Source organism: Natator depressus, chromosome 1 (assembly GCF_965152275.1).
Source record: "Natator depressus isolate rNatDep1 chromosome 1, rNatDep2.hap1, whole genome shotgun sequence".
NCBI classification, from domain to species: Eukaryota; Metazoa; Chordata; order Testudines; family Cheloniidae; genus Natator; species Natator depressus.
The window spans coordinates 213,781,342-213,803,525 of record NC_134234.1 but is presented as its reverse complement, the minus strand read 5'-3'; the positions used below and the strand labels follow the sequence as shown (position 1 = coordinate 213,803,525).

Here is a 22,184-nt window from a genome sequence, read left to right as displayed (position 1 = left end):
GTCAAGGTCTTAAAGGCACTCCAGACACAAAAAATGGAAGCGTCGTGGGAAGGGCCATTCACGGTCCTAGAGTGCCTGGGAGCTGTTAATTATCTCATAGCATTCCCCACCTCCAACTGAAAGCCTAAGGTATACCATATTAATTCTCTAAAGCCCTTTTATTCCAGAGAATTAAAGGTTTGTCAGTTTACAGCCCAGGGAGGAGACGACGCTGAGTGGCCTGAAGGTGTCTACTACGAAGGGAAAAGTGCTGGTGGCGTGGAAGAGGTGAACCTCTCCATGACCCTTGGCGTATGCAGCGACAGCAGATCCAGGAGCTGTGCACTAGCTACGCGCCAACGTTCTCAGCCACCCCAGGACTGACTGAACGGGCATACCACTCCATTGACACCGGTAATGCTCACCCAATTAAAGTCTAACCTTACCGGGTGTCTCCTCAAGCTAAAACTGCTATAGAACGGGAGATCCAGGATATGTTACAGACGGGTGTAATCCACCCCTCTGGCAGTGCATCAGCATCTCCAGTGGTTCTAGTTCCCAAACCTGATGGGGAGATACGTTTTTGCGTGGACTACCGTAAGCTAAATACTGTAAGTCGCCCTGACAACTATCCAACGCCCTGCACAGATGAACTATTAGAGAAACTGGGACGGGCCCAGTTCACCTCTACCTTGGACTTAACCAAGGGGTACTGGCAGGTACCGCTAAATGAATCCGCCAAGGAAAGGTCAGCCTTCACCACGCATGTCGGGCTGTATGAATTTAATGTACTCCCTTTCGGGCTGTGGAATGCACCCGCCACCTTCCAAAGACTTGTAGATGGTCTCCTAGCGGGATTAAGAGAATATGCAGTCGCCTACCTTGACGATGTGGCCATATTTTCGGATTCCTCACCAGAACTCCTGGAACATCTACAAAAAGTCTTCGAGAGCATAAGGGAGGCAGGACTAACTGTTAAGGCTAATGTTATACTAATAAAATAAAAACCAGCAGGATCTTATTAAAGGGGAAAAGGCAAAATACCACATTTATTGTGAATACAGAAAGAATCATAGTAAGCAGTTAGTTATAGCTATAACATTCCATTCAATCTCATATTTATTCACACATTCATTCATACACATACACACAGGTTCTGCAAGGTTGTTATCATAGTTACCAGCCTTAGAGTTGCTCATGCCAAGCCACTGGCCAGGTGGCCTGGACATGAGGAGGGAGCAGGGCCTTGTCAGATGCTCATCTGATGCTCCTGGAAGTTGGTTTGCAGAATCAGACCCCAAAGTTCTCACTTTCTAGAGTCCATTTTTATAGGAATTTCTTCCTATGCCAGTCTATGGGAATTGCTTCATCATGCTGTTGCTGAATCAATCAGCAGATAGCACATTCCTGACGGCTCCGTGCTGCTAGATGTTATCTTCTTCTTTGGTTCTCCCATTCTTGAGGCTGTTGGGTGGATTCCAGTCTGCCCTCCGGGGGTCCTCTGGTTATTTCCACTTGACGCCTTCTTCAGCCGATGGACACTGGATTCTTAGGCTGGCACCTCCCTGATCATTCAGTTATTATCCACACCAAGCATCCATCCACATACATCCTCTATCTCTATTTTAATCACAATTGTTAATACAACAAAAGGGCGGGGAGTCTCTGGGTGCTGTTTCTGTTGTTACAGAGTATTGCTTTGAGTCTCTCTCTGTGTGAATTTCTTTGAGAACAGACTCTGTCTTAGACTGTACTAACGCAATTAGCAGCTTGCAAGTTTCACACATAGAGGGAGAGAAACACTACCAAAAACCAAGAGACCTCTTAATTAGTAATACCGTGGAATTTAAACTATGGGGAATCAAACTCATTTGTGATTTTAATACAGAACTTCTTTAATATGATCCAACACTAAGAAGTGTCAAATAAGCCTAAACCGAGTGACTTACCTTGGACACCAGGTGGGTCAAGGAACTATCAACCCCCTACAGGCCAAAGTGGATGCTATCCAAAATTGGCCTGTCCCAAAGTCAAAGAAAAAGGTACAACCCTTCTTAGGCTTGGCCGGTTATTACAGAGGATTTGTACCGCAATACAGCCAAATCGCCGCCCCACTGACAGACCTAACCAAAAAGAAACAGCCAAATGCCGTTCAGTGGACCGAAGAGTGTCAGAAGGCCTTTAACCAGTTTAAAGTGACACTCATGTCTGACCCTGTACTAAGGGCCAAAGACTTTGACAAACCGTTCTTAGTAACCACAGATGCGTCCGAGCGTGGTGGGGGAGCAGTTTTAATGCAGGAAGGACTGGATCAAGAATTCCACCCTGTAGTGTTTCTCAGCAAGAAGCTGTCTGAGAGGGAAAGCAACTGGTCAGTCAGTGAAAAAGAATGTTACGCCATTGTCTACACTCTGGAAAAGCTACGCCCATATGTTTGGGGACAGCGTTTCCACCTGCAAACCGACCATGCTGCGCTACAGTGGCTTCATACCGCCATGGTAAATAACAAAAAACTTATTCGGTGGAGTTTAGCTCTCCAAGATTTTGATTTCGACATCCAACACATCTCAGGAGCTTCTAACAAAGTGGCTGATGCACTCTCCCGTGAAAGTTTCTCAGAATCAACTGGTTAAAATCATCCTTGAGATGTGGAAAATATTGTTAGTCCTTATATACTTGGTAGTATATTTAGAGGTGCATGTGTCTTATTAACTGTTTTTTCCCTAGAGCTCCAGGAAGAAATCCCAGCCAGCTTTTCACCCTATCTGTGATTTGGGGGGGCATGTCATAAATAGAAAGGGAAGGGTAAACCCCTTTAAAATCCCTCCTGGCCAGAGGCAAAACCCTTTCACCTGTAAAGGGTTAAGAAGCAAGGATAACCTCGCTGGCACCTGACCAAAGTACCAATGAGGAGACAAGATACTTTCAAAAGCTGGAGGGAGGAAGAAACAAAGGCTCGCTCTGTCTGTGTGTGTGATGCATTTGCCGGGAACAGAAAGGAATGGAGTCTTAGAACTTAGTAAGTAATCTAGGTAGATATGTGTTAGATTCTGATTCCTTTTAATGGCTGAGAAAATAAACTGTGCTGAATGGAATGGATATTCCTGTTTTTGTGTCTTTTTGTCACTTAAGGTTTTGCCTGGAGGGATTCTCTATGTTTTGAATCTAATTACCCTGTAAGGTATTTACCATCCTGATTTTACAGAGGTGATTCTTTTTACTGTTTCTTCTATTAAAATTCTTCTTTTAAGAAACTGAATGCTTTTTCATTGTTCTTAAGATCCAAGGGTTTGGGTCTGTGTTCACCTATGCACATTGGTGAGGATTTTTTTCAAACCTTCCCCAGAAAGCAGGGAATGACGTTTGGGAGGATTTTTTTTTTGGGGGGGGGGGGAAGATGTTTCCAAATGGACCCTTTCCTAATAATAATACTACCGGTTAGACGTTTGGTGGTGGCAGCGAAAGTCCAAGGGCAAAAGGTAAAATAGTTTGTACCTTGGGGAAGTTTTAACCTAAGCTAGTGAAAGTAAGCTTAGGAGGTTTTCATGCGGGTCCCCACATCTGTACCCTAGAGTTCAGAGTGGGGAAGGAACCTTGACACTGTCATTGGACGTTTTTAAGAAAGGGTCAGACAAACATCTTTCAGGGGTGATCTAGATAATACTTAGGCTATGTTTTCACTGCAGATCTTACAGTGGCACAGCGGTAAGGCATCCCATGTAGCTGCTCTATGCCGACGGGAGAGATCTCTCCTGCCAGAATAATTAAATGAGCCCTAACAAGCGCCAGTAGATAGGACAGTGGGAGAGCGTCTCCCGCCGGCACAGCTCTGTCCATACCGGCGCTTTTGTCAGTGAAACTTTTGTCGGTCAGGGGAGTAGTTTTTTTCACACCCTTGTCTGACAGAAATTTCACTGACAAAAATGCGAGTGAAGACATAGGTTTAGTCCTGCCTTGGTGCAGGGGACTGGATTAGATGACCTATCAAGGTCCATTCCAGTCCTACACTTCGATCATTCTATGGAAATGAATTTTTTGAGTTTATCAAAAAAAGGAACTGTGTCTCTTAGAGGTGTGAATTTTTCACAGCCATGACCCATGTAGCTAGGGCGACCTAAGTTTTAGGAGTAGACCAGTCCAAAGAATGTGGTGCAAACTGAAAAACTTGGGTATTGAGGGAGAGCCCCACCAAGGAGTATTCACCCCTGACGGTGATGCATCAGAAAGCATTCTCCTTCTCCATCTCCTGTGGGATTGAATGCAGTGGGAAGGATCTGTGCTAAGGTTGTTTGGAACCGTGCTCTCAGTATGGTGCATTCTCTATAGTTTTCAGGACATTGGAGCGTTGGGACACAGTGCTTGGCTTTTGCAGCAAAAGGTGCTTTATCACAGTTGTTTGCCTCTGCATTGTCTGCATCGTGTCCCTCCCAAGGGCTGTGCGCTCCATTCTGACCTTTTGTGCATGCTCCAGGAAGCTGCTTTCCAGCTGCTTTCAGAGCTTCCATGGAGCATACATCTATTGGGATTAACTGTATGCTCCATGGAACAAATCATGTATAGCTTTTCTTATTTTTTCCTGAGATCTGACAGCCTCTCTGCACACTACAACTCCCCTCTTCACACAGTTACACGTGCACAGGGAAATAAGAAAAAGCAGTCCTTTATGGTCCCATTCCTCATAGTCTCCATGCCAACAATGATAAAAAGTTCCTGTTCCCGTAATGTCGGAATGACATTCCCATCTTCTCTTTCAACTCCATGTTTTCCCTTGTGATAGTAAGATATTCCCCCATTTATTTCCCATTCTACAGACCTTCTGTACTTTATTTGAGTGGTGCACATGCGTGTGTGGGGAGGAGGGGGCAGGCTTTGTATAGGCGAGATTTTTAAAATGTGTATGGTTTGGAGCAATTGGGGGGTGGATGGATGACTCTTTTCTTTTCTAGGGTGGGTGGAGGAGTGGCAGGAGCAGGTTAGTGACTGCTTGTGCCCTTCTGCAGGTTTTACTGACTACAGGTGAGTGAATAGTTTGATTTTCTCAGTTCAGTGGCCAAACCAAAAAATCTGAAAAAAGAACTGATTCATTTAGAGCCAAAACTGAATGTTTTTGTTTTTTCTTGCAGAAACGAAACATAAAAACATTCTTTCTGATCTAATGAAAGATTTGAAATATGATTTTGAAAAGACATTAAAAAAGGAACAAATTTTGGGAGGGACGGGGAGAAATTTCAGTTATTCATTCAGCTGTACTCAGGACGGCTTGCAGAGATTCACGTGCAGTTACTAACCTGCTGGAGCTCGTTCGCTGACTCGGTACCAGATTCAGAGCCACCTCACTTTCATTTTCTCTGACAGTGCCCTGTAGACGTCTGCATTCTGGTGACTCTTATCCAGAGGGAACTGGACATGCTTGTCTCCAGACAGGCCAATCAAGCCCTGGGCCTCTACAGAGGTCTATGTGGAAGAGGGGGGGGGGGGCCTTGGTTGCTATGGGAATGTGAACTCACCTGGTACTGAAAAGAGGCGCTCCTGGCTGCCTGCCAGCATTTAACCAGAGAGGGTACATCTGGTCAAGATGACCCCAGAGCTGTGGAGCGCAAACAGGCGCAAAGCAGGTTGATGCAGGTATGAAGCAATGCAGTGTGGGACACTAGCTGGGGGACAGTCAGCAGCATTAGCATTAGGAATTATTTCACAGGAATCTTACAATGAACAAACTGATTGTGAAGTGGAGCTACTCCTTCTCCAATGAGGATTAGTTACGGCAACCTAAGATGCCAAATAAATTGCTCTGAGAACAGGGTTCATGTGGACACAAGGTATTTAAGGCAAGCTAATTACAGTTAATATGAGGTAACATCCCCTATAGACAAGCCATAAGGGTAATTGAGAAGGGCTTCACACTGGAACCGGCCTTCCATGTGTCAGGCTCTGTTGGCGTGAGGCCGACACGTGAGATCCTAATTCCAAGCAGTTGGAGCAGCTCTGTTCTCTGGCATCATGCAGAACATTCCCCTGCTTCCTTCCCACTAGTATTGTATCTAGTCTGTTTAGACTATCTTAAATCACAGTGACTTGGTCACTTCCCCTTTGCATCTATCTCACTCTCTACTTCTTCCACTGCTGGGGAATTATTCCTCCTCTCTTCTTTTTGCTTTTCCCTTCTGCACTCTCAGCCATTATTTTAGTATTTTCAGATAATATGAATTATGAAGCTCCTCCCCTCCTTGTTCTCAGCTCTGTGGAGACACTTGCTATTCCTTGCCCCTTAATTCTCCTTTACTCCCTAGTCTCACAGATTGAGCCTCTTTCAAGCCTCCAGGCTTCATCATTGAATAGTTTCCTTTCTTTGAACTTTTGCCAGTTTTTCAATAGCCTTCCTGTAATGAAGGGACAGAAATAAAATATTCCAGCTGAGGATGTACTTAAGACCATGTAAACACTCATCAGTCCCACCTGCACATTCTGCTTTGTGTCTATCTGTTCACTACTGAGAATTACTTTGTTGGCTACTCCCACCCCCCAGCAGTGTCACACATTGCCCTTTTATTCAAACTCTCTCTCATCACTGGAACACAGTGTTGTTACCAGATTTGCCCATTACTTTGGGGTACATTCATTTATTAGGACTACTCTTTGAGGGGGGGAAGGTTCTGTAATTCTATCAATGTACTAGTTGTGTCACTTGTGTTTATGGGTAAACTGATGGCTCAAGGGAATATACCAAAGTTGTTGTGTTCAGGCTAGGCAGTAGGAACTGCTCATTCCTGGCTGTGGGCGGTGTTCCTTGGAGGTAGCTCACAATGCAATTAGGGAGCTTCAGTATTTTGGATACCAAGAATGGATTTATTATTAGAATTGGTCTGATAACTACTGAGCTGGGTGTGTGCAGGCGTGGGTTCATTAACATCTGGAGCAGAGATCCCCCATCATGCAGTGCTTCCCTGCTTTTCAGGTCCCAGAGTTCCGCGTGGCTTTTGCCTTGGAATCTCTCTTTTCCATTCTGTATGGTAATAGAGATGCCTCCCTGTCCCATCTTCCATGCAAATGAGGCTAGGGGAGTTTCCTTAATCCTGTCACCCTTGTCCCAGGGGTTTAGGTGTGTCTCCCACTTGCCTTTTCATTGCTTTTTGTAAGTCTTTCTTCTGATTGGTTTTGGTTCAAGCAGAGGCTGCGGGGGAAGGTCTTTCATGAGTCAGACAGGCTGGGTACTGCGCCCTGGTTCCCCAAGAACACAGAGCTGACAGGTAACAACAGGAACTGGCATATGGAGTAAAGGGCTCCCGCTTATTTAACAATGTCTTTGCTGTTGAGAGAAGAAGGTTCCCTTCATTTCATCCCCAGGAAGGCCTGGGGAAGGTTATGGGATGTCAAAATAACCAACACTGATTGATGGATGCATTGACTCTCTAGGTCTCATTGAGGTCCGTCTGATTGGAGGGGACACTGCCTGCTCAGGACGTGTTGAAGTCAAACATGGAAAAATGTGGGAGACAGTCTGTGATTCACACTTGGATTTCAACACCGCTTCTGTTATCTGCAATGAATTAGGGTGTGGACAGGCTATAGCCACCTTGGGAGCAGCTCACTTCGGAGAAGGACATGATCTGATCTGGAAGGAAGAGTTTCAGTGTGTGGGGAATGAGTCTCTCCTTCAGAAATGTCCCAGGATGTCCCGTCCCAACCACACATGCTCCCACGCAAATGATGTCGGCGTATTGTGCTCAGGTAAGAATTCAAACTGACTAACACGGACCCTACAGCTGAGCCACTCAGTCTCTTTTCTCCCACATCCAATATGCCTCACATGAACCCACATCCCAGAAAACTTTGCCTGTTTCCAAGTTGCTCCAAAGGATTCCTGTCTGCTACAAAGGATGGCTCCACTTTCCCACCACCCGGGGGAGCCAAGAAGACATAGTGGGAAACCCCGTTATCTCGCTCATATTCCTCTCTATTTCAAGTGTCTCCAGTAAATGGGGACAGTTCTATTTACCTTTCTCCTGATACAAGGATAGGGTCCCAGAAGAGCTCTGATTTCCCTTATCCTCGACTAGGGTGGCATGTTCTCCACTGCTGAGCACTCTCCTCCCTACTCAGATACATCTGTAAGGGGAAGGGGAAGGGTCTAGTGGTCGGAGCACAGAACCAGACACCGGGAAACAGGGGTTTTATTTCCAGTTCTGGTTCTGTATTCAATAATGCCTTGTGCCTCAGTTTCCCCATTTGTGAAACAACAGTTAATTTCCTAGCTCAGAGAGTGGCTGTGAGGCTTAACTTCATTTGTGTTTGAAAGTGCTTTCAGGCACTTGAATACATAGTGCTATATAGGGGACAGGTTTTATTATTTTAAAACTTTCTTGATGGAATTGGAGCAGTTGTGGCCACTTTTATGTTATTGCCCTGCAACGGGGGTTGGCTTTGTGCCACCCATTCATGCAGATCTGATTATTAGAGACTAGCTGGAAGCCTGTGCTATTGCACGGGTGTAATTTGTAAAGTCCTGTGAAGCAACAGTGACTGCTGGAAGAAAATATTAAGCAAAAAACAGAGAAAGAATATGAAAGCAAAACATGTACATTGTCAAATTGCAATGTACACACATGTCACTGCTTTGTCTCATATCATCTGTCTCAGATATATCCACCTCCCTCCCAGTTGTTTTTTAAATTACTTAGGACGGTTAATGTTTACACAGAATTTTGAACCACCCATTTCATTTTTGTTGAAAGCATGCAGCCATTTTCATTCTGAGGAAGACATTAATTGAAAGACAAATGCTCGACAACTTGAGCGCCTGACAGCTCTCTCTGACTTGAAAATGAGACTTACTTATTACCAAGGTGCCTTTCACCAAGCTGAGTCTATCACTGCACCAATACTGTATTTATTGCTAAAGTAAGCTGTCACCCTGGTCTGTCTTTGGACTTTTTAACTGCCCTCTATTCCCCTGCCAGTGTGTGTGTGTGATAATTTCAGGTTGGAAAGTCAACCTTGTAATGCACATACAAAACACCCCTCTCCCTGGCTGCTCAGCTGGAGACTGCACTTGCCCTCTTCTCACCCCTTCTCACCACCTCCCTCTTCACTCATTGCAAGACTTCCCTGCCTTCTACTGCCCTGGGACACCACCTAGAACCCAGCTACATCACTGACACCCCACTCCCCCGCCTCCAGGGCCAAGCGGGTTTGTCTTCTGCCTGGTTCCCAGCTGGAACAGTTTCCCAACTTCACCCTCCCTTGCCTCTTGCTGCCCCGGGACCCTCTTTCTGCTCTAGGGACATACATGAAGGCAGGGCTCAGTGGCACGGCAGGTCTGTGTCCTCAGCCCTGAAGCTCTCGCACAGAGCTTGGTCCAGCCCTGAAAACTGGAGTATTAGAGGAGCTTCTTGTGTCATCACAGCAGCTCCTCTGATTTTTTGTAGGCAGCAAAATCCCATGACTCCCAATCAGCTTGTGAGATCTGGAAACACGGCAAGACTGCCTTCCCCGACTGCTTGGAGGGGACACCCCACCTCCACCACCAACTCGAGGCTGGGGATCTGCCACCTAATCCCCTTCATCTCTCACCCCCATTGCTGTCTTCTGCAGCCCCCTCAGCCTCCCTGAACTTCGCATCCCCCTACGTCCCTCTCAACCTCCCTTCCACCTCCACCTCCAGCTGACCCGACCCCATGTCCCTTTGCCCCCCAGCCTTTCTCCTGCCCCACATCCTTCTCCATGCCATTCTGTTGAAACCCCTAAATCTGCCTCCTGCCCCTCCCCTCCCTGTTCCCTGCTCCCCGCACTTTCCCCACCCTCTTTTCACAGGGTTTCTACTGCCCCTGGGCCCTGTCCATCCCCCTCAGCCATACAAGGGCAGCCATGTTTCCTGTGGGCTTCCGTCTCATTGAAAACAGTGGAAGGTGGCAGCCAACTTTACTCAGGGTGGGCTCACTCCCACATGCCAACCGACTGTAGGCAGACGGAGGCATCTCGTTGGCTTCAGGCCCAGTGACAGCAACAGGAGATGGCACCATTTGGAATTAGGGAACTTCTGAGAGTTAAAAATGGCTTATAACTTAAAAGTTGGATGGTAAGTGACCATGAATCTCAGTGATGACTGAACCTGGTGATATTCTGAAGCAGAGGAGCTCTCAGCCAGGCTTGTAGCTTGTCCCAACATTTCATACTGACTCAGCACACATCCTAGGCTTCAGAGTGACTAACAGATAGAGTGACATTCCTGGGATCTTCTTATATGGGTAACAAAGGTCGCCTTCTTGTCAGGGCCAGGGTCTTGTCAGGACACAAACCTAAATGGATGAGCTAAAGGAAGGGCGGGGCCAGCTAGCGAGGTGCCTTTCCCAACATCACCGCTAACGGCAGAGTCTGGAAAGGATCTGCACTGCCCGCTAGCCTGCCTGTGGAACACACCACTGGCCGAAAGCCCAGTCCACGGCAGCCAGCTGGATAGCCTGTCCATGTGTCCATGAGGAGATCTGGCTGGCTCGCCGGCCGTGGTCATACTGCCAGGTTGGGTGTTAGGATGGGCTGGGGGAAATGGAAAACAGAGAGGTCTTTTTCTGAAATTTGAAGTCCTGGAGAGGAGAAGCCAGGATTGGAGAGGGGCTGCCTTTCTGTATAGGGTGGGGTTGCCACCTCTAAGGCACAGAAAAACTGGCCTGTCTGTGGGCAGGGCCAGGTCCCAGAAGAGGCGAGGCTGGTCTGTGGGCAGGACCGAGTCCCAGGGTTGGGGGCAAACATGGGGAGGGGCTCATTGCTCAGAAAGTTAAGACAGGTTTGGTGGGATTTGTGGTTGGGAGTGTGGCTCTGCTCTCCCATTGACTGGTGTCTGCCTTGGCACACTGCACACATGCAGCTCAGGATGAGTGTGCCAGCCGGGAGGCCATTGTGTGTTTCCAGCTGTGACATGCAAAGCTGGAGTTCCGAGATCGCTGCATGCCCAGGCGCATTTGTGCACAGCTTAGAAATCCTGGCAACACTAACCCCTCCCCCTCCCCCAGCCAATAACACCTTTGGACCAGCAACTGGCAAGGCTAAAGAAAAACTAGTCAGGCTACTCAAGAACCAGCCAGGTAGTAGATGGCTGGTGGTGGGGAGAGAGGGAGACCTCAGCCCCATGGTGCTCATTCCTTCAAATTTCTTGCTGTGAGCTTCTAGTGATAATAGAGCTTTCACCTCTCCATGCCCCTTCCCTCCTTTATCCCTTCATCGGTGTGTTTGACTCACTTTGGGTCTGATCCAGCAGTGGCAGCTGAGGGTGCTCAGCCTCTCACAGGATCCCCTCAACACCTTGTGACATTGTGTCCTGTACTTGGGGGACCCTCCCTTGCTGAGATCAACATTCTGGAGGTGCCCAGGGTATCATTGGGCAACCTTAACTCTGCATTAATGATGTTATTTTACCATTTAATTCTACTCAAAGTCTGCTCTGAATCCCCAATTCTACCCACAATCTCAGAATAGCACTACAACTTGGGGCAGGGAGATAGCCACCAGTGTTTGCTTTTTAACTGTCACCAGAAAGCCCCAGATTGAGCACTGTTGAGTTGGCTGAGGCAGTTCACAATTCTTAGCGTTTCTGTTTCAGTGCCACCAATTGAAGCCCCAAGCAGCTCTTCGCCAAGGGATCCTCCTGGAGCTGGCAATAACCACGGAGCATATCTGCTCTCCAGCTGCAGTCACTGCATTAGGTGTGGCTGTACTGAATGGTGGAGGAATACACTGGAGCAGCTTCGGAGAGCTGTGGTTGTAATATGAGGAGATCTGGGGATTAGTTTGAGGAGCATCAGAGAGCTGTGAATGTGATATGAGGAGATCTGGGCTTGAGTGCTCGCTTGTGTGTTATCAAAGGAAAGATGTGCACATGGACCTTGAGGTTGTAGTTAGCATCATTTGTGTAGGCTGTGTCAGGAGCAGGGCATGGGGTTCATCTTGCCATGGGTACTGTCAGTAGTGAGTTGGGACATGAGAGCTGGGTGTGGATTTAATGATGGGTGGGGGAAAGTATATGTTTAGGTGATATCTTGTGTTGATGTGTAAATGGGCGGTAAAAGGGTGGTTGTTATATTTTGCAAGCGTGGTATGCTCTCGGGGGGCAGGCTCAGTGTTTGAGCATAGGAAAAGTGCAGATAGTGCCTGACTATGACAGTGAACAGGCAGAGTGGGAGTGTGTGTGCATTAACTCTGCATTAACAAAGATATTTGCCATTTAATTTCCTAGGTTTTTAAACTGAAAGAGAAATGTTTGTTGGTAGGAGTCAATGGTTTTTCTAAACAGTTGTAGTTCTCACCTATGTTTGCAGCTATGACTAATAATCTAAAGACCTAGTTTTTCTATAGAGTTTTTCATGAGTAGCTCTCAAAGTACTTACATCATAATCCACATTTCACAGATGGGAAACTGAGGCAGAGAAGAGTGAAGTATCTTCAAAGAATCATAGAAATGTAGGGCTGGAAGAGACCTGGAGAGGTTATCAAGTTCAGCCCCCTGCACTGTGCCAGGACAAGTTAAATCTAGACAGAAGTTTATCCATCCTGTTCTTAAAAACCTCCAGTGATGTGGATTCTACAACCTCCCTTGGCAGCCTATTCTAGAACCCTTCTAGTTAGGATGTTTCTCCTAATATCTAACATAAATCTCCCTTGCTGCAGGTTGAGACCATTACTTTTTGTCCTACCTTCAGTGGACAGGAAGAAAAAGTCACCCTGGTTCTCTGTATAACAGCACTTAGTATATTTGAAGACTGATATCATGTCCCCCCAAGTCTTCTTTTCTGAAGACTAAACATGCCAAGTTTTTTTAACTTCTCCTCATAGGTCAGGTTTTCTAAACCTTTTATCATTTTTGTTGCTCTCCTCTGGACCATCTCCAATTTTTTTCAATATCGTTTCTAGAGTATGGCACCCAGAATTGGACACAGTACTCCAGCTGAGGCCTCACCAGTGCCCCCTAGATCAGGACAGTTACATCCTCTGTCTTACATAGGACATTCCTGTTAATACACACCAGAATGATTTTAGCATTTCCAAAATTGCATCCAACTGTTAAATCGTATTCAATTTGTGATCTACAGTTACCCCAGATCTTTTTCAGCAGTACTACCACCGAATACAGTTATTCCCCCTTTTGAAGTTGTTCATTTGACTTTCCATTCCTAAGTGTAGTACTTTGCCCGTTTCTTTATTGAATTTCATCTTGTTTTCAAACCTGCTCTGCAACTTGTCCAGGTCATATTGAATTCTAATCCTGTCCTCCAAGTGCTTTTGATCCCTCCCAGCTTGGGTCACCTGCACATTTTATAAGCATTCTTTCCATTCCATTATCCAAGTCATTAATGAAAATATTGAATAGTACCAGACCCAGGACTTACCCCATGGCACCCCACTAGATACACATTCCCAGTTTGACAGCAAACCACTGATGACTACTGTTTGAGTACAGTTATTCAACCAGTTGTGCACCCACCTTATAGTAATTTCATCTAGACCACATTTCTCGAATTTATGAGAATGCTGTGTGCCACTATATCAAAAGCCTAACTAAAATCAAGATATCTCCCGTCTACTACTTCAGCCCTACCCAGGAGGCCAGTAACCCCGTGAAAGAAGGAAATTAGGTTGGTATGGCATGATTTGTTTGAGACAAATCCATGCTGGCTGTTCCTTACAACTCTATTATACTGTAGGTGCTTATAAATTGATTGTTTAATAATTTGTTCCAGTATCTTTTGGGTATTGAAGTTAAACTGACAGGGTCCTCTTTATTCCAGTCTTTATAGATAGGTACTTGCCCTTCTCCAGTCCTCTGGGACGTCACCTGTCCTCGATGAGTTCTCAAAGATTCATAGATTCATAGATATTAAGGTCAGAAGGGACCATTATGATCATCTAGTCTGACCTCCTGCACAATGCAGGCCACAGAATCTCACCCACCCACTCCTGCGATAAACCTCTCACCTATGTCTGAGCTATTCAAGTCCTCAAATTGTGGTTTAAAGACTTCAAGGAGCAGAGAATCCTCCAGCAAGTGACCCATGTCCCATGCTAGAGAGGAAGGCGAAAAACCTCCAGGGCCTCTTCCAATCTGCCCTGGAGGAAAATTCCTTCCTGACCCCAAATATGGTGATCAGCTGAACCCTGAGCATATGGGGAAGATTCACCAGCCAGATATCCAGGAAAGAATTATCTGTAGTAACTCAGATCCCACCCCATCTAACATCCCGTCACAGGCCAATGGGCCTATTTACCATGAATATTTAAAGGTCAATTAATTGCCAAAATCATGTTATTCCATCATACCATCTCCTGCACAAACTTATCGAGTTTAATCTTAAAGCCAGATAGGTCTTTTGCCCCTACTGCTTCCCTTGGAAGGCTATTCCAAAACTTCACTCCTCTGATGGTTAGAAACCTTCATCTAATTTCAAGTCTAAACTTCCCGATGACCAGTTTATATCCATTTGTTCTTGTGTCCACATTGCTACTGAGCTTAAATAATTCATCTCTCTCTCCGGTATTTATCCCTCTGATATATTTATAGACAGCAATCATATCTCCCCTCAACCTTCTTTTAATTAGGCTAAAAAAGCCAAGCTCCTTGAGTCTCCTTTCACAGGACAGGTTTTCCATTCCTCGGATCATCCTAGTAGCCCTTCTCTGTACCTGTTCCAGTTTGAATTCATCCTTCTTAAACACGGGAGACCAGAACTGCACACAGTATTCCAGGTGAGGTCTCACCACTGCCTTGTATAACAGTACTAACACCTCCTTATCTCTACTGGAAATACCTCGCCTGATGCATCCCAAGACCACATTAGCTTTTTTCATGGCCGTATCACATTGGCAGCTCATAGTCATCCTGTGGTCAACCAACACTCCAAGGTCCTTCTCCTCCTCCTTTACTTCTAATTGATGCGTCCCCAGCTTATAACTAAAATTCTTGTTATTAATCCCTAAATGCATAACCTTACATGTCTCACTGTTAAATTTCATCCTATTACTATTACTCCAATTTACAAGGTCATCCAAATCTTCCTGTATGATATCCCAGTCTCTCTCTAAATTGGTAATACCTCTCAGCTTTGTATCATCCATAAACTTTATTAGTACACTCTTTTTGTACACACTTTTTGTGCCGAGGTCAGTAATAAAAAGATTAAATAAGATTGGTCCCAAAACTGATCCCTGAGGAACTCCACTGGTAACCTCCCTCCAGCCTGACAGTTCACCTTTCAGTAGGACCTGCTGTAGTCCCCCTGTTAACCATTTCCTTACCCACCTTTCAATTGTCATATTGATCCACAATTTAACTAATAATTCCCCACGTGGCACGGTATCAAACGCCTTACTGAAATGTAAGTAAATTAGATCCACTGTTTTTCCTTTGTCTAAAAAATCTGTTACTTTCTCAAAGAAGGAGATCAGGTTGGTTTGGAACGATCTACCTTTTGTAAAACCATGTTGTATTTTGTCCCATTTACCATTGACCTCAATGTCCTTAACTACTTTCTCCTTCAAATTTTTTTCCAAGACCTTGCATACTACAGATGTCAAAATAACAAGCCTGTAGTTACCTGGATCACCTTTTTTCCCTTTGTTAAAAATAGAAACTACGTTAGCAATTCTCCAGTCATGCGGTACAACCCCTGAGTTTACAGATTCATTAAACATTCTTGCTAATGGGCTTGCAATTTCATGTGCCAGATCCTTTAATATTCTTGGATGCAGATTATCTGGGCCCTCTGATTTAGTCCTATTAAGCTGTTCGAGTTTTGCTTCGACCTCAGATATGGTAATATCTACCTCCATGTCCTCATTCCCATTTGTCATGCTACCATTATCCCTAAGATCCTCTTTAGCCTTATTAACGACTTAGGCAAAGTATTCGTTTAGATATTGGGCCATGCCTAGATTATCCTTCACCTCCACTCCATCCTCAGTGTTTAGCGGGCCCACTTCTTCTTTCTTTGTTGTCTTCTTATTTATATGGCAATAGAACCTTTTACTGTTGGTTTTAATTCCCTTTGCAAGGTCCAACTCTACTTGACTTTTCGCCTTTCTCACTTTATCCCGACATGTTCTGACCTCAATAAGGTAGCTTTCCTTGCTGATCCCTCCCATCTTCCACTCCCTGTATGCTTTCTGCTTTTTCTTAATCACGTCTCTGAGATGCTTGCTCATCCAGCTTGGTCTACAAGTCCTGCTTATGAATTTTTTTCCCTTTCTTGGGATGCAGGCTTCCGACAGCTTCTGCAGCTTTGATTTAAAGTAATCCCAGGCCTCCTCTGCCTTTAGATCCATATGTTCTTCAGTCCAATCCACTTCCCTAACTAATTTCCTTAATTTTTGAAAGTCATCCCTTTTGAAATCAAAAACCCTGGTTGCAGATTTATTTTTGTTAATCCTTCCTTTCAGTTTGAACTGAATTAGCTCATGATCACTTGAACCAAGATTGTCCCCTACAACCATTTCTTCTATGAGGTCCTCACAACTCACCAAAACCAAATCTAAAATGGCATCCCCTCTAGTCGGTGCAGCAACTACTTGATGAAGGAATCCATCAGCTATCGCATCTAGGAAAATCTGAGCCCTATTATTATTACTAGCACTTGTCCTCCAGTCTATATCTGGGAAGTTAAAGTCTCCCATGATCACGCAGTTTCCATCAGTATTTACTTCATTAAAAACATTAAAGAGGGCTCTATCCATATCCAAATTAGATCCCGGCGGTCTATAGCACACCCCAAGCACTATCCCAGGGGAGGCTCCAGTAGTTTTCTTCCCCAATGTAATTTTTGCCCAGATGGACTCTGTCTTCTCCATTCCATCGCTTCTTATTTCTTTACATTTTACCTCATCATTGATACACAATGCTACTCCACCACCTTTGCCTTTATTTCTGTCTTTCCTAAACAGCACATACTCTTCAATACCCGTAGTCCAGTCATGACTACTGTTTCACCATGTTTCTGTTACCCTATAATATCTGGTTTCACTTCCTGCACCAGTAGCTCTAGTTCCTCCATTTTGTTACCTAGGCTCCTCTCATTTGTGTACAAACATCTTAATTTTTGCTGTTTGGCCTCGCTCACATTCTATACCTGATTAGGCACGGTCATTCTACAGCCAGTATAACCTATTAGAGTGGTATTCACACTGCCCTTCCTCCTTGTATCCATTCTCCTACCCATGGCTGTATCCTTTCTTACTTCGTTTTCTTCCCTCTCAATGCTAAAATCCAGTTTGGAGATTACCTGGACATCTCCCAACCATCTCCCCCATATTCCTAGTTTAAAGCTCTCTTAATCAGTTGTGCCAGCCTCCATCCTAGAAGTCTATTTCCTTCCCTACTCAGATGAAGTCCATCCCGAGAGAACTCTCCTCTGTCCATGAATGCCTCCCACTGGCCACACATCCCAAAGCCCTCCTTATAGCACCACTGCCTAAGCCATCTGTTGATAGTCACAATCTTGTCACACCTTTGTTGCCCTTCTGTAGGAACAGGCAGAATCCCACTAAAGATCACCTGAGCCTCAATTTCCTTCAGCGTCTTCCCCAGCCTAGCATAGTCTCCCTTAATACTTTCCAGCGAGAATGTAGCCGTATCATTTGTTCCCAAATGAAGGATAATTAGGGGATTCTTTCCCGCTCCCTTTAGGATCCTTTTCAGCCTCAGGTCTACATGCCGTATCTTAGCACCTGGAAGACAGCACACCCTTCTATTCTCTGGATCAGCTCTGGTTACAGGCCTGTCTATTCTTCTCAGTAAAGAGTCCCTGATCACATAGAGCTGCCTTTTCCTGGTGACAGTGCTATTCTCCAGTCTATCCCCTGTTCCCTCTGGCTGCAAGTTCTTTCCATTCCTATTCTCCCTTGCAATCCTCTGCAATCTATCCCGTATCCTCCTGGGGCTCATAGTTGGTGTAGTCTCCATTGACTCTTCCCCGTTTCCTATAGGATTAGCCGCTCTTCTCTTTTTCCTTGCCCTCTCACCTTCAGTGACCACCTGCTGTGCCCCTTCTTCATTTTCCAACTCCACAAACCTATTCTTGAGCTCTATTTCTCCTTCACTAGCCCGTCTTTTCCTCTTCCTGGTTCTTTTAGTCACATGCTTCCACTGACCACTTTCCTCACCCAGCAGTCTCCCCTCAGAATTCCTCAGTCCTGCTTCCATCTGCAAGTCTGAGCTTTTCCCTTCAGATACCTCATGTCTTGGCCCCATAATCTGCTCAAACCCCTTCCTAAACTCAACCAGACTTTCCACCTGCATCTCCAAACCTCAGATCTTTTCCTCCATCAGCTCTATCAGATGGTGTTTCATGCTGACAAAACTCTTACCAGGTGCCCCCTCCAGGATCATGTACATACCGCAGCTTCCACATCCAGTCATCTTCATTGTGTCTTCCACGACATGGGTCACTCCCACTGCTGCCTCTGTATCGGTCATCGCCTTCTCACCTAAGTCCTGTTAGTCTGGGAAACACAAACCACACCAAAACACCACCCCCCACAGCAAAAACAAACCCCAAACAAGCACCACAAGACAAACGCCCCTTTCAAACTCCCCTGTTTACCCCTCTGTTTGCTGGCTCCTGTGCCGCTGCAGCTCTCTGTGTATCATGGCTGACGGTTCCACCAGTGCTTCAGCTAGATCCTTAAGTATCTTTGTGTGACAATCAGGGTCCAGACACCCCCAGGGGAGAACAAGGGGCCTGAAACCCAAAGAATAAGCAGTTGAAACAACTGTTTGTATACAGTATTATTGTACTATAACAGTGTACTGGGTAAAAAGAAAAGGAGGACTTGTGGCACCTTAGACTAACAAATTTATTTGAGCATAAGCTTTCGTGAGCTACAGCTCACTTGGGTAAGATATCATATAAAAACTGGAGACATGCTGGTTATGGATATCATTGTGTGAGGTATATACAGATGGCGAGTAGAGTTATGTCTGTGTGATGGAAAGAAGTTCCTAAAATATGTTTTGGGGACAGACTTGAGAAACAAGTTTGTCCTAGACAAAGGGATGTTGTTTTGCCTGTTTGCCTGTGTCTCCAATGTAAACTGAGCAAGGTGAGGCCAGAGATAGTGGAAATTATGTTACATATGAGCCAAGAGGATGATGGGAAGTCACTAGGAAGAGTCAAATAGCAAAGGAGAAGAAATTTATCTGGGGAGGCACTTTAGACAAACACATTTCAAAAGGTTACTAGAGTATACAAAGAAGGGGAGAAAACTCGTTAGTTACCCATCCTTTAGTGGGCAAAGAGGACAGCACCCTCCAATTCCGTGAATGTTGGATCCTCCTGCCGGAAGGCTTGGAGATGCTAGCAGTTTGATGTGAGAAAGCTGTTGAGGCAAAGATCATAGTTTGCTAAAGTAAAGTCTTAGACACTAGAAAGTGTTGTATTTTGTTTTGTTTGTAAGCATTTTCTGCTTCTGTTATCTCTGCTTAGTATCATTTAAATCCATGTTCTTTATTAATAAACTTATTCGTGGTTTTACCATAAATCAGCTCCATGCTGTGTGTTAAGGTAAAGAGTGTGTCCTCAGCTGGGCTTGTTACCCAGGGGTTTTAGAACCCAAATCAGTGGTAATTTCACTGGTTTTCTTCAAGAAAAAATTAATATGGCCATAACTCCTCTGTCTGATAAATGATTGATACAAACCAGGGTGCTTTACCTAAAACTACTTTATTAGGTTTCAAGCGCGTGCACACTATGTATGCTGTAGCAGTAGGGTGCAGAGCATTCCAAATATTTACAGTTACCTAAAAAGTCTGAAACGGTCTCAAGAAATTAACAGCCAGGCTACCAGGGGCCCCCTTCTTCCATCTGACTATTGGGGAACTTAGGTATAAAATCCTTGCCAAAAGGAAAGCTTCCCCAGACTGCTCCAAAGCACACTTTCTAAATAATTTTTTTGTAAATTTTCTTTGGATAAAGCACACAGCTCATAATAGCCTCTAATGGGCTAATAATTTCCCCAGCAACAGCCAATAACAAGTCATTATTTTTATTAGCAAAATATTCCTGGTTATAACAATGATAAAGCTTACATGTTAGAGGCACCTAAAACCAAGGTCGGTTGCCCAAACATTTGTTTCTATTTTTACAGTACGTTTATTTTTTATTGTATTCTCCCATTTTGATGAGAGAAACTGCAAGCATGGAGCTATTCGGCCTTGCCTCTCAGGGTCATTAAACTATTGTTAGCTGTGTGATGTTTGGGTTTCAGCTGGCAGTGGTTGAACATACAAAATGACTGACTCCAGTGCTGTCCAATTGTGGGGTACATGCAGGAATGTCAAATACAGGGCTACAGGCTAACAGGCTAGTGTGTGTGTGGTGTATCTTTGGGGACAGTCGACTTAATTTCTGTGAGGTTTGCATTCCTTCCCCCTCATTGTTAATATTAATTGTGTTGAGTATCTGCTCACCATTAACCTATTTAGTAAAGATTAAAGCAAAATAGAAATTAAACACCTCAGCCCTCTTGATATCATCCCTTATTTAGCTCTTCTTTTAACTAAGTAGAGGACCTGACTTTACTTCATCTTTCTCTTACCCCCTAATGTATTTAGAGAACTTCTTATTAATATTATCTTTTTATGTCCCTTTCTGGGTGTAACTCGTATTGTGCTTTTGCCTCTCTGATTTAGTCCCGACATGCTGGTGCTGTGGTTTTGTGCTCATCCTTAGCAAGTGCTTCACATTTCCACTTTCTGTACGATTCCTTTTTGATTTTCAGTCCTTAAAGAGCTCCTGTGGAGCCCTAATGTTCTCTTACGATTCTTTCTGTTTTTCCTTCACATCAGGATACTTTGCAGTTGTGTCTTTAATATTGAGAAACTGTCAGGTCTCCTGACCTCCTTTTTTCCCTAAGATTTTCTTCCCATGGGAACTCAGCTATCAGTTCACTATGTTTGCTAAAGTCTGGAGTTTTTGAAGTCCTTTTTCCTTATTCTGCGTCTTTCACTCCTTCCTTTCCTTAGAATCATGACAACTATCGTTTCATGGTCGCTTTCACCCAAGTTGCCTTCCACCTTCAGATTCACTAACAATTCCTCCCTCTGGGTCAGAATCTAGTCTCAAATGTCGGTCCTCCTGGTTACTTCCTCTACTTTTATGGAACAAAATGTTTTCCCCAACACATTCCAAGAACTGATTGAACATTTAGTGTTTTGCCTTATTACTTTTCCAACAGATGTCTGGGTAGATAAACTCCCCTGTTACTGTCAGGTCTTGTGTTTTGAATATTTATGTTTGTTGTAGAAATGCCTCATCCATTCCTTCTCCTGATTGGGTGGTCTATAGTAGACTCCTACCATTACATCACCACTTTTTTCCCCGGCTTTTATCTTTGCCCAGAGATTTTCAGCTGGTCTGCCTCTCACCACCTTCTGGGGCTCAGAACCTCAGACTTGCCCAAGGTCAGACAGCAAGCCAGTGGCAACGCTGGGGATAGTCCCAGTCCAGTGGTTTTTCCACTCGGCCACAAGGTTGCTGTGTGATTCCGCAGTGCTCCTCCCTGTCCTGTACGTTTTGTTAGAATGGAATGGGGATAATGGTGGTTGTATAGTTGCTCCCGGGGCCGGCAAAGCGGTAGGGCTCCCGTAGATTGCAGCACACACACGGAAGGGGAGAATTCATGGCTGATGTGGCTTACTTCAACCCCCCAAATTTTTCTGCTACCCTTCCTAGTTTGCAACCCCTCCTGTGTTTTCCCTTCCTCCTCTCCCAATCCTCACACTCTCCCCCTTCCCTGAGCCCACCCCGCAACTTCTTCTCTCCCCTACCACCGTTTCCCATTTGTCTCCGTCCCCACATCCCTGGCTGAAAACCCAAACATTTCCCCCTGTTACCACCTACTCTTGCACCCCTGATCACCCCTCCCCTTCCCAGTCAGCATTCACATTTGGAAGTTGTTTTCTTTTCAAAAGCAATTTCAGCACATTCTGAATATGTTGCTGCACTCAGATTATATTTACACCAAACAAAACCCCCCATGAGAGAGACCAATTGGAGCAATACACCTGCTTTTTTAAATCATGTTTCTTTTCTGGGCTGGGTGGGGGTGCCTAGCTGTAAAGGCCACAATTTACCCTCAAAGCCACCCACATCTCATGGTGGATTGTCAGGTTTCCAGATAGCTATCCTCTCTCACTGCACATGCTCAGTGTAGTCCATTAGATGTGTGTG

At 45.0% G+C, this 22,184-nt stretch overlaps 1 protein-coding gene across 1 annotated transcript in view; it reads left to right on the top strand.

The window, feature by feature from the left end:
- Positions 1 to 22,184, top strand: part of LOC141975046 (antigen WC1.1-like) — a 68,433-nt gene that overhangs the window by 11,799 nt on the left and 34,450 nt on the right. Inside the window, exon 3 of the mRNA XM_074935210.1 lies at positions 7,393 to 7,707. Coding sequence (XP_074791311.1) covers positions 7,393 to 7,707 — 315 coding nt within the window. The remainder of the gene's footprint in view (positions 1 to 7,392; positions 7,708 to 22,184) is intronic.